The 27,691-nt window shown below is 30.7% G+C and overlaps 2 protein-coding genes and 1 long non-coding RNA gene across 16 annotated transcripts in view; 2 read left to right on the top strand and 1 right to left on the bottom strand.

Moving 5' to 3' along the window:
* Positions 1 to 9: 9 nt before the first annotated feature.
* Positions 10 to 12,406, top strand: LOC106682414 (macro domain-containing protein CT2219). Of its 3 annotated transcripts, none has more exons than XM_014423247.2 (9): positions 10 to 164; positions 526 to 673; positions 744 to 872; positions 954 to 1,109; positions 5,870 to 5,986; positions 7,314 to 7,417; positions 11,958 to 11,988; positions 12,066 to 12,139; positions 12,230 to 12,406. In XM_014423247.2, the coding sequence occupies exons 3-9, from the start codon at positions 758 to 760 to the stop codon at positions 12,314 to 12,316; spliced, it is 684 nt and encodes a 227-aa protein (XP_014278733.1). In that variant the 5' UTR covers positions 10 to 164; positions 526 to 673; positions 744 to 757; the 3' UTR covers positions 12,317 to 12,406. The 3 variants fall into 3 exon arrangements, with proteins under 3 accessions (XP_014278733.1, XP_014278734.1, XP_014278732.1); XM_014423248.3 differs by having other exon boundaries at positions 31 to 130; XM_014423246.2 differs by lacking the exon at positions 10 to 164 and adding an exon at positions 175 to 338.
* Positions 5,983 to 26,164, bottom strand: LOC106682416 (uncharacterized). Of its 3 annotated transcripts, XR_010844375.1 has the most exons (5): positions 24,984 to 26,164; positions 24,783 to 24,890; positions 18,533 to 18,673; positions 12,648 to 12,768; positions 7,632 to 7,857 (listed from the first exon to the last, which is right to left on the bottom strand). It is a non-coding gene; the product is annotated as an uncharacterized lncRNA (long non-coding RNA). The 3 variants fall into 3 exon arrangements; XR_010844376.1 differs by lacking the exons at positions 7,632 to 7,857; positions 12,648 to 12,768 and adding an exon at positions 5,983 to 6,395 and having other exon boundaries at positions 24,984 to 26,163; XR_001343416.2 differs by lacking the exon at positions 12,648 to 12,768 and having other exon boundaries at positions 24,984 to 26,159.
* Positions 15,356 to 27,691, top strand: part of LOC106682411 (serine/threonine-protein kinase MARK2) — a 308,181-nt gene continuing 295,845 nt past the window's right edge. For 2 of the 10 annotated variants that reach the window (XR_010844374.1, XM_014423235.3), the window contains exon 1: positions 26,212 to 26,564. Coding sequence is in view for 9 of the 10 variants with exons in the window: in XM_014423235.3 (XP_014278721.2) it covers positions 26,473 to 26,564 (92 nt within the window). In the remaining variant the exon portion in view is untranslated. Of the gene's footprint in view, positions 15,883 to 16,460; positions 16,622 to 26,211; positions 26,565 to 27,691 lie in introns of those variants that run through there. The other 8 variants (XM_014423233.3, XM_014423241.3, XM_014423243.3 and 5 more) reach the window with 7 other exon arrangements.

Genomic DNA, 27,691 nt, shown 5'->3' with positions numbered 1-27,691 from the left:
ATTCGTTGTCCAAAGGTTATGGACAAAGGTTTGATCTTAGTATATCTTTGGTGTTTCTTTGTAACGGATTTTTTTCATACCTACTTTTAAGTTCGATTGTTATCCGTTATACTGCTTCAACATTTGACAGGTGAATTTTTGGACTGTTTAACAGTTGTTCAGAGGTATATATTTCGTGTGATGTTTTAGTTTATTTGTAGACTTAATTTCGAAATATCAGCTGCTTCCTCATTGGCTGGCTAAAATTTTTGATAGAGTAGTACAATTGCGTTCTGCAATGTTATTTTTATGCAGAATGCAGTGAGCAGTTAAGGATTGTTCTGGTTTTTAGTATGTGGGTAAGAAAGGGGCATTTTTCTTAATATTAAAGTATTCAAAGAGCTAAATATGTTGAATTGTGGAATAATTACAAATTAATACTTACAATTTTACTCTATTTAAAATTTTAGCATACTAAAATTTTGTTATATATAATATCATATGTGATACATTGTTATGTAAGATTTATTAAACCCTTCTTTTTAGTTTATTGGGCTAGTGAATAACATCCGACCACAATTTCGGATAAATAGTTTCAAATGTTTTACATCCATATTGCATAAACCATCTCGACAATTTGGTAGATTATTTGGTATACTTGCTACTGAATATGCTCAAGTATTTGAAGTAAAAGGTAACATTACAGTTCTGTGTTGATTATTATTGTGCATATCTCGTGATTTATTGATAATTAATTAATTTAGAAAGATATCTCATCATGTCTCTGGAAGAAAAAAGACAGCAATACAGAGGAGGAAAGTACACAGAGCTAAGCTCTATACCTACCTGGGTAGAATATTTTGTAAAAAATAGATCCCGACTCATTGGACAAAGTATTTATTTCTTCAATACACTTGTGAAGCATCAGTATGTATCTATGACTTAAATCATTGTTTTGGTTTCTCAATTTACAGTGCACTCAGATTTTAGTGTTAGTCTACCTGTTGATAAAGAAGAAATTGATAGTGCCTTGAATGATAAAATTTCTCTGTGGCAAGGTGATATCACAACATTAGAAATTGATGCAATAGTTAATGCTGCAAATACATCTCTGCTTGGTGGTGGTGGAGGTAAAGAAATTATCTGTCATTATTAGAAAACATTTAGAACCAATTTTCCTTAGTTTTTTGTAACAGTTCATAAATGTTTGTACTATTGTTTTAGTCATAATCGACTACTATTATTGCTGCTTTAATCAGATTACAGCTTTCACCTTCTAGTTGCGTTCGCTCATAAGATGAACAAACCTCCAACAGTTCTTTGTCAGCTGAGATGTAGGGCTAAATCCACTTAAATACTAATCACTTTATGGTGTTATATTATAATGTGGACTAGGCTAGGACCCAATTTGGAGTCTAACAAAAAAACTCTTTTTGTGTTTATTTAGGAAGTATACCATTACACTAAAACTTATAGAGACAGGAGTAACTGTTTAATGAAAAACTTCCAGGTATGTGGTCATGATCTTGCCATGACAATTCCTATCAAGCTTAAATTTTGAATGGTGGTTCTTATAAGACTGTAGCAATAAGGTTTAAGTTGACTTAAGAAGATACTATTTTCTTTTGAACAAATTAAAAATATTCTTATCGTCAGTTTTTTTTTTTTTTTAGTTATTATTCATTTTGTCTCCCACCCAATTTTTAGATATTATTTATATGATCAGATTTACTTGGTAATCTACCTGCTCATTATGTGTATGAAAAGGGCACTTGTTCAATTCAGTTGTTTGGTTTAAACTGATTTTAATTTGTAGGATTCTTAGAAAGAAATACGATGGTAACATGAAATGTATGTTTTACTTTCTCATAAAAAAAACCTGTGGCTGAGGGAGTTAATGCACTAGTTTTTGGTTGCCTCATTCGAATTAGTGAAATCCGGTTGGGGGATTGACTTTTATTTCTGTAGTGGTTCCACGAAATAAAAATTTGACCCCCAGCCGATGAAAATAGGTTAGTACCCAATATAACTACCCCCTGCAAGTTCAAGATGACCAAGACCCTAGTTTTAAAAAAAAATGTAGCTGATTGTAGATCTAGAGATTTTTTAACTAAATAGTAATATATCACAAACATTATTCATTTCAAATATTGCCTATTTGTTATTTAATTGTTTTCAATTAAAAATGTGAATGGTAACTGTAAAGACGTAGTTTGGGGACATTTATTTGGATGCATCCTCTCATTTTTGTCCAACTTTTGCTTTGGTAAGAAATAGTGATTTTGTGAGAAAACTATACATATGTTACTCTTTCAGCAGGAACTATATCTATGTTGTAATGTTTATTATTTTAACTGTACCTATACCTGATTCTTAATTGTTATCAATTTTAGTTGAAACTTTAGTTCTTCATTTTAACATGATGACGGTGACTGAACTTTCCTATCAGCAATAAAAAATAAGTTTGAGCAGCTATTGTTGTTTTTGTTGTATTATGTGAATTTTAAAAAGGGAAATATTAGTCACCTTTATTCTTCATCCTTCATTCTCTTTTTTCCAGAAAACAAATATCAAAAGAAAAACGATTTTCATGTTTCCAACAATAATCTAGATTCCTGCATTTTTCAGATTATGAAGCTCAATTCAATGGATTATACCTATTATATCATTCATTGAATTAAATTGATTTCAATTCCTAATATTTTATATCAAGATGTGATGAACTTGGGGACATTAATCATTACAATAATGTAATAAATTCAGTGGTAGCACCTGTAGGTCCTTAGAGGCTCAGATGCAAGCCCTCGGATTGTCTTCACATGGGATGGGCGGATGATTTTCCTCCTTTGCCTCTTAATCCTTTAATAGTCCCCCTGTAACAATAAGGTTCCTGTATTAATATGAGGGTGGAATTCATCCCCGAAAGTAACTTGGCTAATTCGACTGTAGCCGACTTATTTTGAATATTAAATTGTTTTACCTTGATCATTTGATTTGGCAGATGATGAATATAGGAAAAGCCAGCACTTACTAGCGCCTGCTTTTCCTGTGCTCCTCTTGAGGAGGGTGGCTACTTCATGTAGAGTCCATTGACCTTTACATTTTTGTGTGAATGTGGGGAGGTCCACTCTAGAGATGGGCGCCATGCTCCCCCTATGTCGAGAGAGGGGATGGAAGACATAGCCTCCTCCTCCTGATTAGGTTTGAGGACTATCTCTACGCTACCCACCCTAGGCCTAACCAAGGGAGAGCGACCCGTCTGGTGCCCTATGATTTTAGGCTGCCTGTGGATGGCTAGTTCAGAAGTAGGAGCCTGGTGCTTCATTCTGATGGTCTCTCTTTCGGCTTGCCTAAGTAAGGCCACCTTACTCCCCTTTTTTTTCTATACAATTTCTTTTTTAGTTTGGCTCTATCAATTATGACACCCTTTGACACTTTACCTTCCCTTTTAGGCATCATGCTGCTTGGGTCAGATTTAGTCGAAGTAGGATGGACTCATCACTGGTGTTTCATCACCAAATCATTGGTGTTTTATGATTTTTGTCTGCATTGTTTATTGAATGGTGTTAGAGTAGGTGTGCAGCGATCCCAGTTTAACTCCACTTCTCTAAAAAAAATTTACCCCCAGAAGTGAAGTCCAGTGGGTTCTGGGGAGTAACTCTGGTTTGTGCAGCAGGGTCCTATCCAGTCACCAACTAGTACTACTACAACGTCCGAACGTTTACAGTGAGCTGATGAACCAATCACTCCTTCTGGGATGAGAGGAGCAGGCTCTTGTACTATCTCATTAGCCAGGGAGTGCCATTCTTCATTTTCCTTCTGTATCATCTGGAACAACTCCCCCAGGATGGCTAGTCCAGCAGCAGAGAGGGGAGTAAGGGAAGGCTGTAGTGATCTTTGTCTGTTATGTATAGTGCTGTGCTCCTCCAATTGCTAATCTGGGTAGGCCTGCACCTCGCCTGGCACTAGGTGTCAGGTGAGGATATAATCCCCTGTAAGTAGCCTGACCTACTTCCCCTTTGGGGCGGCTTCCTAGGAAAGGTGATCCCAGGTTGTGTACCTTGGTGTTAATATGTACTGTATGAGTGTCAGAATAGATGTTCCCCCAACTTGGAAGGCCAGTGGCTGCTTGCTATATAATGAAGAGGCAATGAAACCGCCAACTCCCTACACCACATAGTTTCACCTATACATACAGGACAAGGAATTTTATATATCAATCCTGATTGACTTTTTGTGTCATTTTTGTCCTTCAATTTATTATAATAATTTTTAATTTTATTGTTTGGTCTTTAACATAAGGATTATTATTATTCATTAACATCATAGTGTTTAAATGATTTTTTTATATCTTCTGATATTCTGAAAATTTAAATAATTGAATCCATAAAATTTCTTATTGATTGCTTTATTATATTATTTTGTTATGTGTTCTCTTTTTGGAATTTTTAGGATGTACATCCCAAATCTTGTAAACTAATTTTTTTGGATAAAATTTTTCGAGAAATATTTCAAATATCATATTTTTTACTCTAATTAGCTTACCAGCATCAGTTATTCTTATTGCCTTTTTTTATATAATTATTAATTAATTAGGTATTAATAACTATTAATTAATTCATATATAAATGAATGGTAAGCATAATAATTCAATATTACATTGTTTGTTTTTTTTAATGTAAAATAAGAAGTAAAGATTATTGATTGTATTAAATGAATTCAAGTTTACAAAAACCAAAAGTCGCTTACAATAAATTAAAAAAAAAAAAAATTTTTGCTTGGAAAAAATTTAAGTCAGATTCGTTTTTTGTTTTTGTGGTGTTGAAAACAAATATCAACTTTGTTTCTCCATGAAAAAATATTTTATCTTACTTTGTTTGGTCAGTCGTGCTAAATTATTTCAATACCTTGCTCTTGTTTTGGCATATAAGGTAATAATATACCATTTTATCTGTTTTTGGTAGAATAACAAAAATGTATTGTCTATTGTATTCAATGAGTTTTTTTTTATATTTATTTATTGCTATTTACAACTGTACATTATAATACATTTAGTAAATCTAATCTAAGTTAAATTGGAGTGTTACAGGCGTGTAGAGAAACTACCCATTGGTAGCACTCTAATAACATTTTACATTAGCTGGTCTCGTGGCCATCTTCTTTTCAGGCGCCTTGGAGGATTGTCAAGAATGGAAGAGGTTGCAAGATTAGAAACTAGGGGGTTTGAGTGGTTAGAGAGTTTATAATGGAAGGAGTGATATTTGGTTCGGGCTAGATCGGTTACATAGGGAACATTAAGGTCTTTATGTATGATTTTATTTGTGACAAAGTAAGGAGCATTAAGGATTTTGGATTGTAAGGATTGAATACAAGAGGAATTTGAAGGTTTAGTGGAGCCCCAAAGCTCAACTCCATATTTCCAGATTATTCATTGAGTTAAAATGCATACTACATTGCAAACACTAAAAACAGCTTCCAGTATAGTTGACCATAAACATTTTTTTTTTTTTTCATAAAAAGCTATTCATATTTGTTTTGTGCATCATCAAAAACTCTTAAATATGAATTTTCATTAAAAAAAAACAAAAAAAAAAATTTTATCTGGCTGGTTCAAACAAAATATATTTGGTAAATACAATCAACTGTTATTTCGAAGTGGGTCACTTTGTTTACTTTCATTTTAATGTTACCATTGTAATTCTTTTTAAAAATCCTATAAATTAATACCAAAATTTGACTTCAGTACCAATTAATACCAAACAACAGTGTTGAAAAAACATGTAACAAGTAAATGTAAAGGCTCAGAACATTTAGTTTTACTTTTGTCTCTTTATTTTCTAAACAGTAGTTTCTATATATAAGTGTGATTATACATATTTAATTTTTTCAGTTGATGGTGCGATTCATAGAGCTGCTGGCCCATCACTTGTTGAAGAATGTAGGCTTTTAAAAGGTTGTGTCACTGGAGATGCAAAGATAACTGGTGGTTATAAGTTGCCAGCTAAGCGTGAGTATCTTATTTTTTTCTTTTATAACTGAATGGAAAGTGTTATGAGAAATGAAAAATTATTACAGATTTATAAGCAATTGAAGTACATTACATGATTTCATTAATCAAAATTTATCTTAAATTACTTAATGGATTTTTATTTTGTTTGTCTAAAATTTCCAAGAAATAACAATTTTTAACTTTTTCTTTTTTCATAAGTTGTATTGTCATTCATTTTCCTGAATTCTCAGTTCAAATCATTTCATTGTTCATATCATTTCGTTAAAACTTTCAAATCAGTTAGAAGTATAGTACCATTTACGTTTAAGATTTTTTAGTTTGAGAAAACATATACTCTTCTACAATGTTAAGGTTTTTTAATTCAGGTTGAATGTGTTCCAAAATACAAAATCCTTTTTCTTTAACACTGAAATAAAGTAGACAGAAATTCAGAACATCTCATTTGTGAGAACAGAAAAAAATAATAATCTTGTATTTAATGATCTTATATTCTTAATAAACATATTGGTACTGGTATCCAAAACACTACTTTGATATGGTTGTTGGATGTTATCTCACTTATTCAAAATGAGTAAACCGTTGAACATTGTTGATTTTTATAATGTGACAGTAAAGTAATTCCTGTTTGTACAAATTGAGACTCTAACCTCAACTGAATAAAACTCGTTGGGAGATTTATTTATCTCTTGAATGGATGCAGTGAGCGGAATTCAACAACTTTGATCCAGTTGAAGCAGTTACAATAATACCTGAAACGTTGGCACGATTTAATAAGTTACATCAACTTATTTGTGTTTTATTTTGACCGCACCCTCACCCATCCTCTCCTCGTACAATTATAATGTTAGTTACTTATGCCTTAATGATAAAACATTCTGTACTAGTGAATAAATTGCCACCCGCCATGCTGGAGTAGTTCTTCATAGCTGTTACCAAAATATACAAATTAAATAAAAGGAAGATGGCTCAGGTGCATTTACAAATAACAGCATTCAAAACCTGGCTGTGGCATCCCTATAAGAGCATATGGGATTTGATGTAAACAAATTTACCAAGTCCAAGATAATTTACAATATAATTCCGCCAGCTCAATTTTAGAGATAGTTTCCCCATCGTAGCCAAGAAATTCTTATAAACATTCGAAATAGAAGCTCATGGTCCAGATTATAGCCCACATGCCCATTGGCATTGGTGGTTGTGGACTCTGGTTTTTTAAGTTTGATTCTCAGCTAAATGAGAAAAAATTCTGGTTTATATTTATTGACTTAGAACTAACTAATAAGTCTGAATATTGATACATTTCAAAGTTTTGTATCATTTTTAGATGTTATCCACACTGTTGGTCCACGAGGTGAAAAACCTGATTTGTTGGAATCTTGTTACAGAAGATGTCTTGAAATAGCTGTCAGTCAAAACCTGAGAACTATTGTAAGTATTGATTAATTAAATTGCTAATTGTATATTTCTTAGTAATGTTTTACTATAGTTGAATTATTTTTTCATATGAATTGAATGAGAAACTGTATTTTTTTTGCATGGATCTATTGCCAGGTTTGAGGTGTGGTCTGAAATAAAAACAAAATCACTATGATGAAATCTACTGTCTTATATGTGCCATTACAGAGTATATTTCATTGCTTGTTTTTATTTAGTTAGTTGTTTACCTCTTTACATTTTTTGTTATTTAACTGAAAATATTTTTTAGGATTATTTAATGGGGATCATTTATGATTATTATTTTGTTCTTTATTTACATTAAACATGTCAGCATAACCTTGTGGGGGCCACTGCAAAGTAGAACACAAATAAGTTAAAAACTTATTTATTAGTGTCAACGATTCGACCTGAATTTCGCACCTTCATCAGAGCTAAGAACAAAAAAACAAGTAAATTAGTAAACAATAAGAAAGTTAGTAAACAATAATCAGTACTTAAAATATGAATATTTTAATTTAATAATAATAATTTAAAATTAAATTATGGAAAAACAAAGAGAAAGAAAATATACTTAATTAATGAAATATGTTAGTAAAATATTAGAATAAAGAAACAAAACATTAAGTTATAGCGGATTTCAAATCTCTCACTCATTTTCATGAGGTTTGAAATGTTATTTAATAAACAAGTATAATTTGTTTAATAATAGATTGTAATGATAGTGGTGAATGGAAGATGAAAAGTAGATAAGGACTATTCTAATTCTAACAAATAAAGTAAGGTTAGTAGGTGATTACAATTAAAAGCTGATTATTAGGTTAATCTTATGGATGAATTTAATGACTCTTTCTATTATGGATTCATCTTTTCTCAAGGCCATTGGAACATTTGTTGGTATCCCTAACTGGTTCAGAGTTATTTTATAGTGATTACATTCTTCAAAAATGTGTTTGATGGTCAGATTACCATGACATTTCGAACATTTTGGTGGGGCCTCTTCTGTTATTAGGTGGATGTGTGTCGTTCGGGTATGTCCTATTCTGAGTCGGATGAACACTACTTTTTCGTAGCGTCTAATTTGGGTTGATCTAATCCAGGATTTCACATCTTTCTTTTTAGATTTTAATTTACTGGGTGGACTTCCATCCCACATTGCCTGCCATCTTTTATTTATGCATTCCTTTAAAGGACAAGCAAGTTCACTTACCTATTACCTTTTCATATGTTGTATTTCCCACTTCTTTCATTACTTTGTTTTTAATAATTTTCATTTTGTGCATATATTTACTAACTAGATTTTCATATGTATTTTATTAATTATTCTTTCTTCTTACCTAATTTTAATTTTATTCTTTTCATATTACCTTTATCTTCTCATAACACTTGAACTATTCACATCTGTTAACACTATTGATGTATCCATAGTGTTAATTATTTTCTTATCGTTCAAAGGATATATCCTATTTTTCATTGCTTGTTATCTTGTTCTGTGTTCTTCTCTTACCGCACTCCCAACCATCTTCTTATACATATTATTCACAGTCAATTATCTTCTCATCATTTTTTATAATAAAAGTTTGGTTTGTTTCTTTTTTATGTAATCATGATTCCCATGCTCTTGTTGATTTATCTCAGCAGCTGTTGATTCTCCATGCTCTTCAGCATTATTTAACATAATCTTAAAAGCTTTCTTTGTGGATCTGGGTCCAATTTTCAGATTTTCCAAAGGTTTCTTCTCATTTTCATCTGATGTTTAGGAAGTATCCCCCTCCCTTCATTCACTCACAATCATATTCGTTTTCATCTACTGTAGCTAGCCATTCGTGATTGTCTATAGTAGTGGATATTATGGGAGTAATCATTTTCATTTTAATTTCAATAACAATAAAAATGATCGTTGTCATTCCAAAGTTAGTGATGAGTGAGGACCATAACAAGAGACGGCATCCATACATAATTTAATTATAATTAAAGTTACCTCTAATAATGGAAAATATTTTTATTGCAAATAGACATTTAAAACAAGATTTTACTAAAATCTAGTCATCACTAATGTAATTTTAGTTTATTCAAATATTAAAGAAGAAGTCTGCTTTGTTGACAAATTTTATAATCATAATATTACTTTCATGATAGATAGTGATGCAACTTTCTATCTTTTAAAAGTGAATAAAAACGTTTGTTACTGTTTATGTAATGTAAATTTTCCTAAAGCTTGTGAAAATGATGAAGAAACCTATGCACCAGTCACCAGAATTGTGTTTTGTATATGAGTTTACCACAAGATATTGAGTTATATGTTACAGTATTCCTTAAAGTAGAAAAATATGTAAACTTGTCAAGAGTCCTGAATGGTTTAAATAATAGAGATCCTATCTACTTATTTTTCTTTCCTTGGTGTTACAGACAGATATGACCCTTCTCTTCCTCAATGAGACTTTGCCAGGTGGCTGATTCTGTGTCTCTGCTTTTCAGTTTCAAAGATATGGCAAAATTTAAGTGTCTTTGCAACCATGTCTTCCTACTTCAGTTTTGGACTGCCTCTACCTGCGGAACAGTCCAGCTTCCCCTCCAGTAGCTTCTTTGAAATCTGATTATCTGCCATTCTGGTAACACAACCAGGCCATCAACCTCTAGTTTGTTTCTATTCTGATCTTATTTTTAGAGCGAACAATTGACTCAAATTACTTAAACTGGCTGGTCTACATTATGAATGCTGAAGAGACCTATCACTAAAGATTCTTTTTTCATTCCCATCACTCTGGTTAGCTCTCATGTGCTTAAATACCATTTACATAAGCTATTCTTCTTCTGTTTTGATTGTTCAATTCACTTTTTATTTTTCATTCAAAGTGAATGAGTGACAACATAAACACTTTCTGTAAAGAATGTTGGAATTTTCATAGTATTGAAAATAAGCTATGAAATGACCTAAAAGTGTACTCACATTTTCCTAGAATGAATCTCCAAACACAAAGTTTTTGAGATATCAACATTGAATTATTGCTTTGAATTTTTTTATTTGGCTGCACACATTACAATGATCTGTTTCGTGACATTTTAAAATATTTAGACAATTCCAGATCAGTTCAAGCACTAATATAATTATTCAGAAATTTTCTGCCAACTTTTGTTTTAAATGTTGAAGCAACATTGAAAAATTAGCAAAAATTGGAAATCAGCATGAAATTTACCACTACTTCCTTCTGAAGTAGCCTCACTTATATTACTTCTAAAACATTCACTTATAGTGAGTAGTATTTGTCAATGTACATCAGGTCACAATCTCCCGTAAGAGTTTATAACACCAAAAATAATAGAAGGGAATACTTTGCAGGCCACCCATCCTGGAAACCATGAATTAGTGACTGTTTTATCTTACCTCTAAAATATTTATTAATAACGAAAAGAAGTTAAAAAATAAAAAATATATTTAACCGAGCAAAATTGAAAAGTGGCTAAAATTGGAAAATAACAGTTATTCAGTATATTTGTTACTGCAATCATATGCATCATATGCTTATATATATCCTACCATCATATGCAAAATATGATGGCAGTGGATAGTGAAAACTAAAATCTATAAAAACCCTATATCCTCTTGTTAACTGACTTCCTTATGATAGTTAGTCACGTGACTTTTTCATTCAGAGACAAAGCTGTATGATAGTTAATAATGATGATTATCAGAGATATATATGATTATCATTATAAGAGATAACAGCTGAGATATTTTGATTTTTCAGTTACTTTGTATTGTAGGAATTGTAAATATTCCTAGCTTTAATTGCTCTACAGCTCTTGAATGAGCATTGCATTCCATCAACACTTCCAGATGTCCTTAATATGCCCTCCATGTCACCCAGGCATTGCACCCTGGGTCTACCATGCTTCCTTTGTACTCTGGTTTTGATATTAAAGACTAATTTTGGAAGTCTGTTATCTTACATTAGTTCTACATATCCTCATATTTTTTAGTTTCTACTACAATGTCCAATGATCTGTTAAGACCCACAAATTTGTTTTTGTATTTTTTCTTATTTTCCGGTTTTCATTTATGCAAACAGTACTTTCTGTGGATCTCTGTTCTACATACACATAACATACTCCTCCATTTTCTTCGTTAGAACCCATGCATTGCTTGTACTGATTAATTACTATAGGATGAATAACTGTTAAATAATTATTTCCTTCAGACTTTTTGTAAACTCTCTAAATGAGTGCATAATGGTTATTTATCTTGTCTCTATTCTTGTTAATATCTCTTGTTATATCATTTACAAGAAGTTGGAACTAGTTAAACTACTCTGAAATTAATCTGCCTTATGATTAAGTTAATCATCATACTTAATGATGATTGAAGTTAACTTCAATCATTTGATTTTGAATTTTTTTCTGATAGTATTATTATGTCAAATTATTTTAGTATTTTTTTGAGGTCTTGTTTTTAGGTATCATTCCTTTAACATTATTTTTATGTTTTGTTAGTTTTCCTTTTTGAATTACTAATAAATTTATTCTTATTGTCCAGGCATTTCCCTGCATATCCACTGGTATTTACGGTTAGTATATATATTTTTTTAATAAGTCAATGAGTTTTCAGAACTTTGATATTTATTAATTTATGAAAACTATTTAGGGTATCCAGCAGATGCTGCTGCTCTCGTCGCATTAGGGAGTGTAAAGTCATTTTTGGAAAAAGAATCAAGTAATGTAAGTCTAATTGAAGCAGTGGTTCTATCAGACAAATATTATTCCCTCAAATTTAATTGTATTTAAATTCAAAATTGTTTCTTGTTTCAGATCGATAGAGTAATATTCTGCTTGTTCTTGCCAACAGATGTAAGAATTTATGAAAACTTGCTGCAGCTATTTTTCCCAATAGAATAGTCATACTGTGCTTTATTTTTGGATACACTCTATTGTTAACTGTGCTTTGTAAAAAAAAAAAAATGTTATAATATACGGTTTTTTTACCTATTTGTTATTCTCCCTTTAAGACCTGCTGAGAGATAAGTAAGCAATTGAAGAGCTCTCTCTCTAAAAAGGTTCTTACTAAAAAATTTAACAAAATAATTGTTTAGTCTAAAAAGCTTCTTTCTAACTTTTAGTAGCTATGAAGATAATTACAATGAATCAGTCCTTAATCTGTATCAAAGGTTTGTATACGCCAAAACTGTAAATATGTTAAGTACATTAAATGTTGGAATTTTTTTCTTACCTCTGAAAAGTTCAAAGAAATGTTATTTGGACCCATTTTAGAGAGAGGTCTATTAATATGATTTCAATGTTGGAAACCATAGTAGCCATAGTTAGAACAGTGGTATCACGTCGAATCTGGTCTGTGTGAATTACAAACAGTTGTCTTAGGGCCATTTGAACTTACAATGAGATTTTAAGTTTTGAGATCTTATATTTAATATAAAAAATTCAACTAATATCAATCTATGGTTTACTGAAGTTTGATTAATTGTTTCTGGTGTTGAAGAATCAGATACATTGTTGTAAATATTTCCTATTGTTATTATTTACTATCATTATTTCTAGACTGATGAAGAATGTCAAATCGTATCAACTGTTCTCAACTATATTGCCAATGAAATTGTATTAATGTATGTTATTGAAATAAAATTATAATTAAAAGAATGGAATGAACTTAGCCTAAAAAATTCATTTTTTGTAACAAACACTGCAGTCTCAAATTTTGAAAAGAAAGATTTAAAATAATAAAATGGTTTATTTAAATAAATAGAAATTTAAAATACTCAATATAATGTAATCCATACTGTTAGGAACTGTCTTATCTGTATATATTGCCAATCAACTTTTTTAATTATTATTTTTTTGCATGTTCAGATGCAGAATATTATAAAATAAGTAAGTATTATTTGTGCATTCATTTACTAGGTTTGGTCTACAGTAGATTGCTGTATCATTTGTTTTTATTGTAGGAAGAGAGTCCGGGTGGTGGTCAATAAAGGTATCAAAATAGTAAAAGAAAACTATTTATTGTTAAAAAATGTTTCGCCCCCATTTTGCAGAGCTGTCAGATTTAAACAAAGATGACAACCCAAACAGAGTTTTTTAATTTTGCTTTCAGTTCTTGTACTGGTGACGATGTTCCGTTATACTCTTCTGCTTTCTTTGAAGTAAATTTTATTAAAATAATTCCTCTATTATTTATCAGCATATCAGACTAATTTGATGTGTATTGTTTTACACTGGTCAACATAACTTTTATCTTTTGTTTTAACATTCTTGATTTTAAAGTATGGCTTTGGATTTTATTATCAGATAATAAGAATTAAAAAAAAAAAATCATGATTCATTATTTTATAATTATTTATATTCATATAATGGTCAATGTTTCTAGCGGAAAAAGGGATTTTTATATGAACTCTTATTTATAAATTGCTTAGAATAAGTTATATATTCTTATTACACTTCAAAATAAATATATTGTATCTATTAATTCATTTGCGATAGTTAACTATAAATTGACTATATCGATACTAAACTAAATGTGATGTATTTAAGTGCATTCACGATACTAAAGGTATAAAGTGATAGAACCAAAGACAGAAAATATAATTCTCAGAAACTTTCTAAGAAGATTCACTGAATCATTCTAGGCTAGTAGCTTTTTAACCCATACTTAAAAATAATGACTTTAAAGAAATTAAGAAATGGCAAAAAATCTTAAACTGTATAGTACAGAGAAATAACTAAATAGATTCTCCTATTATGAAGTCTTAGTTTTGTAATGGTATTGCTTTATCATCATTTGATTCATTAACATAAAAATAGCCATTGAAGCCATTAATTTTATTTAAATTTTTTGTTTTCTATATTTAAACATAAAGTATGATGTTAAGGATTAGTACTGTGTACAAATATTTTATAACTCATATGATCTAAAATTAAAACATTGGAAGAAGATAGTGCGGATGGCAGTCAATAAAGGTATCAAAATAGTAAAAGAAAACTATTTATTGTTAACCAACTTTTCCCTTACTTTACAGGGCTGTCAGATTGAAACAGAGATGTCAGCTTAGTTGATAACTCTGTTTCAATCTGACATCCCTGCAAAGTGGGGCGAAACCTCAGTTTACAATAAATAGTTTTCTTTTACTATTTTGATACCTTTATTGACCATCACCTGGACTATCTTCCTACAATAAAATCTTAATTTGTTGCAGTTTTACTTGAAAAATGAATTTTTGATAAGCTATTATTCCTTATCCCAGAGACTGGAAACAGTAGTCAGTAGAACCTTTAAGGTTCTATATGTTCTTAAACAAGACAATATTGTGGAACTCAGAGAGGGAGGATATAGGACCCATTCCATGAGCTAGGAGGAGAGGAGTAGGGGCTATCACAGATTTTTGAGGAATGGAATACTCTCCAAAAGGAAAGGGACGCCTGGAGGCTGCCTAAAACTATAAATTGAACTTTAATGCATTATATGTGGTTTCTTTAATTTTTCTAGGTTGTCACTCATGTTGCCCTACCCTGTTTAGGATATGCAAGTATATCAAAACAATGTTTGATCTATATTCTACAGAATGCATCATCATAAAGTTATCTATACTCCTAATTCACTGTCATATATACTTGTAAAAGTGGCATGTATACTATAACTTTAACTAGATAGATGGATTAGAAAATAATGAACAAGATCATTAGGTCAACTAAGAAATCAATATTCAAATATATTCAGCAAATCTTTTAAAATTCTGCTAAGAAAGGAAATAATGCATTTTCCTTTGTTGGTATTAGACAAATGCTATAAATGCAAACTATTTACTATAAGCGTTTGAAACCCAACGAACTCGGTATAATTTCTATACTTTAATAAGAGTAATAAAATTGCAATTGACTTTATATTTTTAAATGGAAATAAGTTTTAGCACTCTTGCCAGGTAGAGGAGTGGGATTGGTTGGTGACGTGTTTCAACCAATTGGAGCAGTTGGCCTTTGGGGGATGCGCCATGACATTATTTTGCGTCAGGGATTGAAAATTCGGCCATCTTGGATTTGATGTGAGTAATACGAGTTTATTGAATTATTGTACATTATGAATAAATAGTGATTAACTGAATAAATTGAAATTCCCGAACTAACTTTGGAGTTGAATAGCGTCGTTCGTTTAGTGAAGTGTTCAGTTGTGAAAAGTGATTACAGAACCGTGTGTTGCTTTTTAAGTGTTATTTTAATTCCTCAATACGTTTATCTGGGTTTGGTTTAATCAATTATTACTATCGTCTTTCATTTGATTTTTAAACGAATGATCCCGAGCGCGTTAGGTTCTAACACAAGGTTTTTACCGTTCTGTACCTGCAAGCAAGGGTCTGGAAAGTGGTCTCTAGGTAGACAAATTGACCCACTGTTGATGACCTCAGAGGGATTTTCAAGAAAACTTACAAATAATACCGGCTAGATTAGATATTCAAAAGGTGAATCTTACTGTTCTATTTTAATGGTAATATTGGATATAACATATATATTCATGTATACATATATGTACAGGTATATATTTATATCAGTAACCTTTCCCTCATTGTCAAGTAACTTTTATATCACTGAGATAAGTATTAAACTTGATATATTATATATTTATTAGAATTTCCGTTTTAATGGTTTATTATTTACTAAACCTATTTTATTTAAAGAAAGTAATGAATACTAATAAGAACTTAGTGTACAGGTTATGTGGCTTAGTTTTAGATTGCTTCAGGCTGAAGCTTCATTCTATGTTGGATGATGTCTAACTGTCACCAGTTTTAGCCCCAGTTAATTAAATTTTATTTTTGTGTACTCATTTTTATTATTCCATCTTTTGCTTAATTTTATGGTAAACTCCAAGTGATAACTAAGTGGAACCAGATTTCCAGTTTTTGTGTTTTAGGATTTAATCATTATCCACTGTAGTTTTGTTAAGTTCTTTACTTTTATGTATTCAATATTAGTTCAAACTATAAGTTTTTTTCTTAATTGAATTATATACATTGAAGATTTAAAATTCTTTGATTAGGTCTGACCCGATGGTAGGCGGTTCAGGGAGTTTAGCCACGTAGCGGGGGAAAGGTGAATCTCTGTTTTGAAGGGAGATTGTGAGCGATGTCCGCAAGTATGAGAACTACCCTTCAGACTGTTCCAGAGTCGTTACCCGCTGACCATGTCTCAAATACTAAGGTTAGTGACTAATTAAGAGTTATAAAAACTTAGTTTTTTCTTTCATAAATGTTCTAAAGAATGTATATTTTAAGTGAATTTATTAAAAATTAAGTTCCTGCAAGTAATGCTGTTATAGAAAAGTTATAACTGTGTTAATTAATGAATTTCTAGTTTCTTGAATTATTTCCTCAGTTAAAAATATAAAATTCTTCATGATATGTAGTCTTTTTTCATCTAGTTCTGAATTTTCTTCCAAGTGTCACATTGAAGTGACATAACTAAATAGAAGTCTCACTTAATTGTATCCAATGGATGCAGGCAGATAACTCTGCATCCTTAGCATTTTTTAGTTATTGTAGTGTTATTAAATTTATTTAAAAAAGGATATAATTACTTGCTGCCTTATGAGTTAACAGTAATCAAGGTGTTTTGTAGCTGTAGTTTGATGTAATGTTAAAGTTACCTCTTTTATCATTTTCAATAATAAATTATTGTTTTGCCTTGCTTAAGCTTTGAAAGATTTAATTTTATCATATAAAATTTATCATTATCTATGGAGAAATTATTTCACTTATTGTTTGAATTTTGAGGGTGACAATGTTTAATTACTGAAATTTCTATTTTGTATTATTTATTTAATTTCATCATATCCTAGGTTAAAGTCACATTTCAGAAGTTATTTATTATCAAGAATTAATTAAACAAGGCTGTTAATTATTATGATTTTTAATGGCTATCCATTATGATTAATTATTTTTATATAAGTAATGAAAATTATGCAGTGATCATTTTCTAAAATAAATTTGTTGATGTTTTTGTATTGTGGTATTAGATTTCAATCATCGGTTTTAGTTGAACAGTCATTTATCTGCTTATTGATTTGCGCTTTTGATTGTTTTGAACTCTGGTATTTTACTACATTTTATTAATTATGTTGTTTATAGCTAATGTTTTTCATAAAAATAGTTAAAACTGAATTGGTACCTCAATTTGACAAAAAAACTGTCTAGATTCTAGTTGCCAGGGCCATCGTGTAGATAGTTATTGTCTGGGAAGATAAATTACCAAGTGTCTTCCTCCCATTCTCCCAAATCAGTCAGTAGCCTATTCTCTCATGTCACCAAGCTTTATACTTTTGCACTTCCACCATTTTTCAGATCTCTAGATGGCTTGTAATTTTAATTATTAAAACATAGTATTAAACTGGCCTAAATTTTCTTCTCCAATCCGTGGTGCCCAGTGTAGAGGTGAGAAACAATTATCTAGCTGTAGTTGAGACCAGTTTCTAAAATTGCTATGGAGATGACCCTTATTTATGAATGAACCATTGATAAATAAATATTGTATCCATGACAGTTTTAGCTATTAGTTTCAACTTCAACTAATTTTTGCTCAACTCAGGCCCAGTGTAACTGCTTTGGTCGCCCCACCTACAGGATGGCTTAGCTAATCACCCATTTAATTAGGTAAAACCAATAGTTTTAAGTTTATGTCAGAATTGAAAGATTTTCCTTATTAAAATGTTATTGAAGCTTTTAAGTAAAGAATTGCCTACCGATTTGAGTTACACACTTCTATTTTATTACATTTAATCTTTACCTAACCTTCTAATTAGGATTTTACTTAAACTCAATTTTAATGGAAAATTATTAGTTGATGACTGTATGTAATTAATTGTAGTAAGATGGTCTTGATGGCAGTCAAAAAAAGTACAAAATATAGTAGAACTAACTTTTTTCAAAGCTGCCTCGACCATCTTCCTGCAATGAAATTTTATTTTACTTATTAAGTCGAGTGAATCCTGTAGAAATTTCTGTAAGTTCCTTTATTATTATGGATTTATAACGATATCACAAAGATATACCTTCAGCAGCTAGAATCGAACTGTGGAATAATTTTTGCTTATTGTTATAATAAAGTTTTTCTTACCTATTATGAAGAATTCACTTTTTTGTGTGGGTGTGTCATACAGTATACAATCTTGTTTGTAGTCTTTTAGAAAATTTGTATGTGATTTTTTACTCTCAACAGATATTTTCTGACTTAAGTTCACTAAGTTTTTTGATTTTCCTGTAAAATTTTAAATAGGCAATGTATTTTTAGAATTTTTTAATAATAAAAAAGAATTTAAAAATTAATGAAAAAAGATTATGACTTTAATTTAAAAAAAAATAATAAGAATAAGAATCTAAATAAAATCTAGGTTATGAAAACTATCCTTTCTTACCTGCATTAATCAGTGATTTATCCTTAGAATTATTATTCTTTTCTACTAGATTTTTAAAATAATTAAGTATTGTAGAAGCTTACTGTCTTATTCACATATCTTTCTTGTCGCTGTCTTAAATTTTCTGTGATGAACCTACTCATCAGTAGGTTCTAATTATAATTCTAAAATTATATACAAAAACTAACTGTTTACCTGAGGGTACTAATATTTCCTCCTTTTTAGCTATTAATTAGTTCCTTTTTTTATTTACAAACCAGTCAGTTCTCTTTATTGTAATTTCATGTTTATGTGGTTTTAAAGAAGCTTATTGTCAATGAAGTTCAATTATTTTCATTTTTTAGTGACAGAAACGACACCACGGTTATCAGTGTGACACTACTTTGCTGAGTAAATTGGGAATATTCTGTTATATTACTAGTTTATTTTGTTAAAAGTTGGTAGGCACATTAGTGTGTAGTAGTCAGTAGTATGTTCTTTAAATAAATGGTCACCCAATTTGTATTTTGAAGAACTAACTTGGTTGAGGAAATGTTTGTATTATTAACAATTGCCCTTACTGTTTAAACTGATATTCTGCAAATTTACTCATTCAAAGTGCTATTTTTTATGTAATTGTTACCATTGCATCCAATTTGAAATTAAAATGATTATATAAAACAAATCATGCCTCACGACAATTATATGGTTATGCTGTCTTCCCAACTCAAAAGAGGATCCTGTAATTTAGACCCATCATAAAGCTCCCTCATGTAATTAATTCATCACAGAAAATTCAATAACTATTTTTTGATCATAAATAATGTTTTTATAATAAAATATGTACAACTCCAAGTATACACTTAATTTTGTAATCACTAATTTTCTTCCAACTCTGGCCCAGCCTTGGTCACTCCATCTAGAGATAGCCTAACTAATCATCCATTTAATTAGGTAAAACTAATATTTTTAAATTTGTCGTAATTGAAAGATTTTCCTTATGTTATTGAACCTTTTAAGTAAAGAATTGCCTACCAGTATTTGAGTTACACACTGATATTTAATCTTTACCTAACCTTTTAATTAGGTTTTGACTTCAAGTCTATTTTTAGTTGCCTACTGTATGTAATTAATTTGGGAAGATGGTATGGGTTGGTGTCAAAAAAGGTATCCAATATAGTAGAACTACATTTTTTGATATTCACTTAATTTTGTAATCCAAGTCTTAACCTACTTGGAGGATAGATAAAAGCCCTTGAGGTAAGCAATTATTTTACTTAAGTGTTCCTTGACAAACAAAACTGGATGCAAAAAAATTTTTTTTACTCAAACGGTATAAGATAATTCAATTGTTGTTTATATTGAGGGAAAGAAGTAACCCACGTCATTTTAACGAATGCGAATGCATCAACGTATAAATCGGATAAACTAAAGATGAGATATAAGATTTTTGAAACGAAACATAATTTGGTAGCTTAAATATTTTGAACCTCTTCAGAACAAGTAGTAAATTTACCACTCAAATCCAAACTCAACCATTGTAATTTAAAACATAATATACATTTTGGTATATTTGCATAGAAATAAAACCTGGGCCTAACTTCGTAGAAAAGAACTATTGACAATTGCTGTTAACAGTTGGTATCCGCACGTCCTCTGTAGAGGACAGTTCGCACTTCGTCTGTATATGTATATGTGTATATATATATATATATATATATATACACATACATATACATATATAAAATGAGGTGTTCGACACCTTGGGAGTGAATGACCTTTAAATTAGAGTGATAATTTTTGAGAAAATAGGAAATTAGTTCAATGTCGAAAAATTTATCTTGATTTGTCCGATTTGACCTACTAAACCGATTTCTAAAATAAACTTAGATTAGTCGCTCTGTTTTTTCCTCGTTTTTCTGTTAGATATTAAACATCTGGTGCCGTGCGCGCACCACTCGGCTTTCGCTTACCACCCTACATATGTCCTTGAACTTTGTATAGATAGGTGGGGTTCTGTTGAAGTTATTGCTGTAATAATTTTTGAAATACAAATCAGAAGACCAGGGAAGGCGAAAATATTGAAAAAAACAAAATTATTTTTCGGTTTTTATAAAAATTAGGATTTCTTAAGGTGGGAATAACGGATATTTATTTTGTTACTGTCAAGAATACCAAAGTTAAACAAAAGATAAGCCGTAATGCAATTAGAAACGATTGGGTGCTCTCGGCTTTTCTTGTTAAAATCGAATATTTCTACTGTTTTCTCCTTTATTTAATCATACAATTTTTTAATAGTTTGTATTCATCTATTGCTAACTATGAGAAATGTTGATTTTTTCTTGCAAATAAACAAATTTAAAGATACTTAAGCGGGAGATTTTTGTACAAAAAAACGTTATTTAAGCCCTGTCAGACTATTTTAATGAGGGTAAGAACTAGTTAATATTAAAGACCATTTAATTCTATATTAGCATGGGGATTTAAATCAAAGTCGTGATAGTCGTTATCTAGAAAATAAAAATAAAAATAAAAAAATATGAAAATCAATTCTATAAAGTGGCACTTCCCGTCAGTTGATTTTTTTTCGAAAAAGTGATCTCATTCCTGGCAACGAGCTCGCGGACAAAGCTGGCAGAGAGGCACTCACGGTCCCTGGCCGGGGCACCGCCGTTCTTACCCCTTCAGAACTCAGTACACCCCTTAAATTACAAATATTAGAAAAATGGCAGGCTAAGTGGGATGAAAGCTCTCCGAATAAATTAAACGAAATAAAACGATGTGTAAAACCATGGTCAACATCCTACCGCAACAGCCGTAGGGAGGAAGTTGCTATTATCCGCTTGAGAATAGGTCATACTCTCCTCACGCACTCTCACCTAATCAGAAAACTGCCACCTCCAACGTGCAAATATTGTCAGTCCATTCTCACGATTAGACATATTTTTGAAGAATGCACTCACTATTTGCCAATAATAAACAGGATAGGACTGACCCCAAATGTATCAGAACCTCTCACAGATGAGGAAGCTAAAATTACATTAGTATTTGAATTTTTAAAAGCACATCGCCTTCTTTATAAATTATAACTCCTCTTTGATTTTGATTTTTTTTATTTATCTTTTTTAAATTTATTTATTTATTATTTTTTTTTTCACTTTTATCATGCCATAGACGTTGATGACCAGAGGGTTTTACGCCTTTAAGCAACAATCAACAGTGTCGTTTTAGTTTCATGCGACCTTTCGTTTTTTTTATAATCACCTTCAGTTTTAAAAGAAATTTATGCCTCGAAAATAATTTTATCTAAAGATTATTGGACCAATCAAAGAAATTGATTTAAAAATTATAAAAAATGAAGAAGGATATCTCGAATGGCTAGTATTTCAGATTGTTTTCAGGGCTTAAATACTGAATGCTTACTATCATTAATAAATTATAAATGGAAGATGGTCCGGGTATGGTTAAATAAAAACTCAGATAGTGATAAACTATTTTAATTGAGCCAACGTTTCGCCCCACGTTGCAGTACTTCGTCAGGGCTAAAAAAAAAATAAATCACTTAACACAAGTTAAAAAATTAAATAAAAAATGCAAATTTCTCCGAATTAAAAGACCCTATTCCTTTTTATACATCATTCCAATGAAGTTTACTGGATTCCTTGTTCTACCCCATGTTGCAATTTATTCTATATCGGCGAAACTAAGAATCAACTCCTGTAACCCATTTGCCTCTAAATTTTCAGAACACGCTTTAAACATTAATCAATTATGTTTTAGTATGTAGAATCAGTTTATGTTTCATTTTTAAAAAAAATATTTATGAACAAAATCATAAAATTTTATTGGTGGTTATCAACCTTTATTGTCTGGAATTAACCAGGAACGTTGGTTAATTGATTAATGTTGATTAAGCATCAATCAAGTAAAATCCCACTGGCTTATAAGAAATAGCCAATTACATTGCGAACCACAAGTGGAATTCATAAATGATTTCATTTAAAAACTGTTCACGAAATTTCAGTTACGTCATATACCATGTAGGCAACCAACCTGATCGCGAAGTATAAAGCCCAGCCTAGGCTTTGCAAGATATCCTGCTATAAACTATATTTATTTATTTTTATTATTATTTAATTTTTTTTCTTAAATTATTTTGTTAATATATGTCAATTGTTTGTTTTTTAATTCTAAAAATTTTATTTGTTTTCATCTGTTATTTTCTTTTTATTCGAGACCTCCATAATTATTATGTTTTTAAGTGTATTTTTATTATTTATGATTGTTCAATAATTCTAGTTTTGTAAATAGTTACAGAATTTATTAAACTGTTAAATATAAAAGGGTTTCTTTTACACGAAACTAATTTCCCCTATTATCAACTGAAAAAACAAAACAAAAAAAAAACTAACTGTTGTAAAACCATGTGGTACCAGACGAATATATTAATAAAGAAGTGAGGAATGAAAAAATTAAGAATCATTGATTTAAAGTTATTTCTTTTGTAACATGTCAGTAAAATCCACAGATCCGCATATAGGTCAGAAAATTTGTAATTTTTAAGAGATGTAATTGTTATTTGAAATATTTTGCCATCTGACCGTTACATTATGTTATGATATTAACTAAATTCTGCAGAATTTTTTTTATTTTATCAATTAATGCACCATTTCTCCTAGATATGTATAATTTAATTAAGAAATCTGTCATGCATAAATTAAGTCCGACTTTTAGGAATAGTATTTTGTGGATATCGGTGAATGGAAATAAAAATTATACAATCCCTTGATACTGGGGGATATTATCACGTTGATAAGCCATTATTACTTATTGTATTAAAAAAAAAAAAAAAAGTAATAATAGCTTATATGTATGTAGTCGCTTAACTAATTGTAAGTTTCTCGACTACCTAAGCAGTGCCTTGGGGACAGTCCCTGTTAGGAATGCCTGGTTCACTTTCTTTCATTATCACCTGGAAGGCACTGTTTTGAGTACTGCCATGCCGTCTGAATTTCCTCATAATTTTCAAATGCTCAAATTTAAGTGAACGCAAGCACCTCCAAGTAAACCATAGTTTCGCCCGACAAAACTCACTTATTTTAATTCTTGAGAAAATTTTAGTGTGTAATTCGTGCTCATTTTATACAGGTGATCAGTTTAACACAGTTCTACACTCACTAGTATCCATTATTTGTATTACATTACCGTATAATATATTATACATAGTATAAATAATATAGTATATTTTTCAATCATTCGAATTGGTGAAGATAATATTTTAGTAAGCTGATTATAAAATACTAGATTTTGCTTTGAATAACTGAAGCACTCCGAGAATCGCTTCAACCTAATTAGCAATTAATTAACCCGCCAATGATTGGACTACCAACACGTGCCTCGTCTTTTTTCTCTCGTTGTTTTTCCATTATACCGTGTCGATACCCAATATTCCCTTAATTGGCTATCAAAATTTTAACATTTTATTTTTTTAATTAATCGCCTTACATTTCATATTTCACTTCAAGAAGTATTTATTAAATTCCTACTTTAATAAGTGACATCACAGTCGAAAAAACATCTCTGGAGTAATATGCACTTATTGCACTCCTTTTCCCCACCTTACTAAAACTAAAGGTCATATGTTTATCAACGTGAAAAAAAAGATATACTGTTAAACAATGGGGCCTATAAAAGTAATTGATCGTACCACGCTTTTCTAATGGAAAACATGAAAGTGCTTTCCTCCCATAAGCTAAGTGGAAGCACTGTTATTACAGACAAATCATGTTAGATTACTTTGAGGTGTTCAAAGTTTCCTCTGTTGTCCGTGGGAGCAGTTGATAACACCAAAGAAAATAATTTCATGGCTTCAGAAACAACTGGTGCCATTTTTTTTTTTTAAGTACTTTCACATTTGTTCCAGTCCACATATTCCTAATAATATACGTATGCCACAAAAAGTTAAGGACTTACCTCCTTGGGAGGATACTTCATTTTACCTCAAGTACTATATGAATCGATGATCTTAATCTTAATTTTAGAAGATTTTGCTGATGTATCATGTTATTTCCTCATCATCATCTGAATTTTAGAACATTAAATTAACATTCATTCATAACATAATTATTTTGAACTAAAGCAAGCCGTATTTAAAAAAAGAGAAAATTAGTTTACCTTATAATTCCTTGTCACAAATATATTATATATAGCACATATTCCTTATATGTATGCACTTTGGGATTCATATGCATTTTTCAAATTAGTTTTATTCAGGTGTCTTCTTTTTTATTTCCTCCATTATTAAAATATTTAAAAAAAAAACAACAAAAAAAAACTGAAACTGTTAATTGGGAATTGTAATATCTATTAATTTCCATTGCCTGCGAACTATTAAGACTTAGACTTAATCCTCACATAAATTTTCAATTTTGCCAATTTTATCTTAATGCATTCCTTAGTTGACGAGATACTACGTTTGACGATAGCATTTGTTCTAGTTTTGTTATTTTTCTTCACGTGTTTCTTCTCTGGTGAATGAATATGTTACTGACATTTTTTATCCTTCTAAGTATTCATTACTCTCTACGAGCCTGCTATTTATGTTGCGTTTACATGTGCCAACTTATCATACCTTCAAGGACGTATTTTTGTCAAGTCTGTCTGATCTTAGATGAATTTGTGATTTAAAAAAATGTTCAAATGTTATGAAAGTTAAACTATGGAAGTAAAAAATTTTCACTACCGAGAACTTAAACGCAAAAAAAATAATGCATCGGAGTTTGGTATAACATGCCTCAAATATTTACCAATTATTTTTTTATTTACAATAACAACCTTCTGAATTAATAAAACACTGCCTACCTTATAAGTATTTGTGCTGTTGATGTGCACATTTAGTTTAACATCTTTGTACTTGGTTTTTGATTTCCACGTATCTTTAGATGGCCTTCCAGTGTAGTTGAGTGTGGACGCTTTGTACGACCAAAATACAGACTCGGTGTTATAATTTTTTTTTTTAGCTTCCTACTACAATTGACTGAAAAATATTGTTAGGTGATTGTCAAAAAATGTGCATTGGTAATCCTTATCTCGATTTTTCGTTTTTTGTAACTGGAAAGACTTAACTTATTGATTTAATAACTTCTTAAATCGCCCAATTAAAAATTGAATGTGGGACAATTAATACAAGAAAGGGCATTAAGGGGACGGGTTTAAAAAAAACCAGCTTGTTACTAATACACCTTTCAATTCCATGTTCATCTTAGAGTAACCTCCTTTCACTAACAAAAGAGTATTTGTCTCTTTAACATCTGTTGATATAGTGTTATTTGGTTGTCTAACGCGTCAAACTCGATACTTAGTTATGCCTATCTGCAATTTTTCTTACTAATTCCTTTTAAAGATATAATTGATTGAAATTTTCGTTATCAAAATGCTCATTCGGGTCGCCAAGACAGTTGCAGGTCCTAACGAATAAGCCATGATCCTGAACGTTCTGTGTGTCCGAAGTCTTCGGACGGTGTTGTCACTGCTCAGGGACATATAGAAGAGTTTAGCAACAGTTTTAAGGAACTAATTTCTTGGAGCTATCGATTCCCTTTCCATGGCCTCCATATCGGATTGAATCGGAAGGTTCGGACCTGAGGGCAAGCTGGAGGTGGTTATGCCGTCCCCGATGGAGGTGGTGGGGGCGGGCGAGTCGATACCGACGGGCGGCCCGCCAGTAGAACCCCGGTCGCCGGAGAGCTGGCTCCAGTAAGTACAGCTAGCCTCTCATCTGTCTTCTTCTATAAACAATTTATATAACTTTTTTATAAATCTATATTAAAATATATTTCTTATACGTCCTCCACCATCGCCGCAATCTTCAAAGTTGTGTGTTCTTGTATGGGTGTGACTATGTTTTTGTATGTTTTTATGATTTTATATCTTGTGTTGGTATCAAGTTGAGCTGACAAATTACCTTTTGCTTAGAGCTCGATTGCTTGATGGAATGGTTTGACGTGTGTTGTTTATTATGATTTTTTCTCTTTTATGTATAGAATTTTATTTGATTCGGAAGTATTAACTAAATTTGCTACCTTTACTTTGCTTACTTCTTTAAACTTAGATTTTATAATCAATCTTTACTACTACAAATTTCTAGTTAATACCTCTATACATTCAATACATTCCTCTAAATTCGAGAATCAAGGTATTTTGCATCTTAAATTACTATTTCGCTATTATTACGTTTTTAGTGATTTTTATTATTTTACTTCATCTTGTATTACATTTGAGAAACATATCATCTTCTCTCAAATAAAGATTTTTAAAAAAAATAAAAGAATAAGTTGTATTTTCCCCTGTTCAATAGATGTTACCAATCATCATTTTCAGTAAAAATAAGACTCACCTACATTAAATGCCCCATAGTAATTTTTTTTAAAAAATAGTTTTCCAAAATTAATATTTGATAGACCTCATTTGATTATTTACATAAACAAAAACAAAAAAATACTGCCTAACTTTAGTTAATTACAGTCAAATCGCTCTTAAAATAATTTAATGTTTGTACTTGCCAATCAATGGGTTTCAGTCATAATATTAAAAAATGATTTTCATTGACCGTTATCACATTTTTTGTTTGCATCACTTTACTCTTAACTGATAGGATTGTCTATAACTGACTTTCACAGGTTTGATAATCAATGATTCTGCCCTGTCATTTATCAAGAAACTTTCAAGGATTTACAGCACTTCAAATTGTATTTGTTGTCCATGCATTTAAATTATGAAGTAAACTCTTCATATTTGTTTTCTTAATTTCATCCATAAGTATCTACCGAAATCCACGCAATCCGAAACAAAAATTGAAGGCGTGCAAGTAAAGTTTGTGAATT

Source organism: Halyomorpha halys, unplaced genomic scaffold (genome assembly GCF_000696795.3).
Source record: "Halyomorpha halys isolate HHAL.00 unplaced genomic scaffold, Hhal_1.1 Scaffold412.1, whole genome shotgun sequence".
NCBI classification, from domain to species: Eukaryota; Metazoa; Arthropoda; class Insecta; order Hemiptera; family Pentatomidae; genus Halyomorpha; species Halyomorpha halys.
Note: the sequence above shows the minus strand (reverse complement) of the source record. Positions and strands in the feature narration are given on the sequence as shown.

What these genes read in the sequence shown, in the direction of transcription:
- LOC106682414 (XM_014423246.2), top strand. An exon ending in ATCCCGACTCATTGGACAAA is followed by an intron (nt 873 to 953) that starts GTATTTATTTCT and finishes CTCAATTTACAG; the next exon opens with TGCACTCAGATTTTAGTGTT. An exon ending in GTCAAAACCTGAGAACTATT is followed by an intron (nt 7,418 to 11,957) that starts GTAAGTATTGAT and finishes CTTATTGTCCAG; the next exon opens with GCATTTCCCTGCATATCCAC.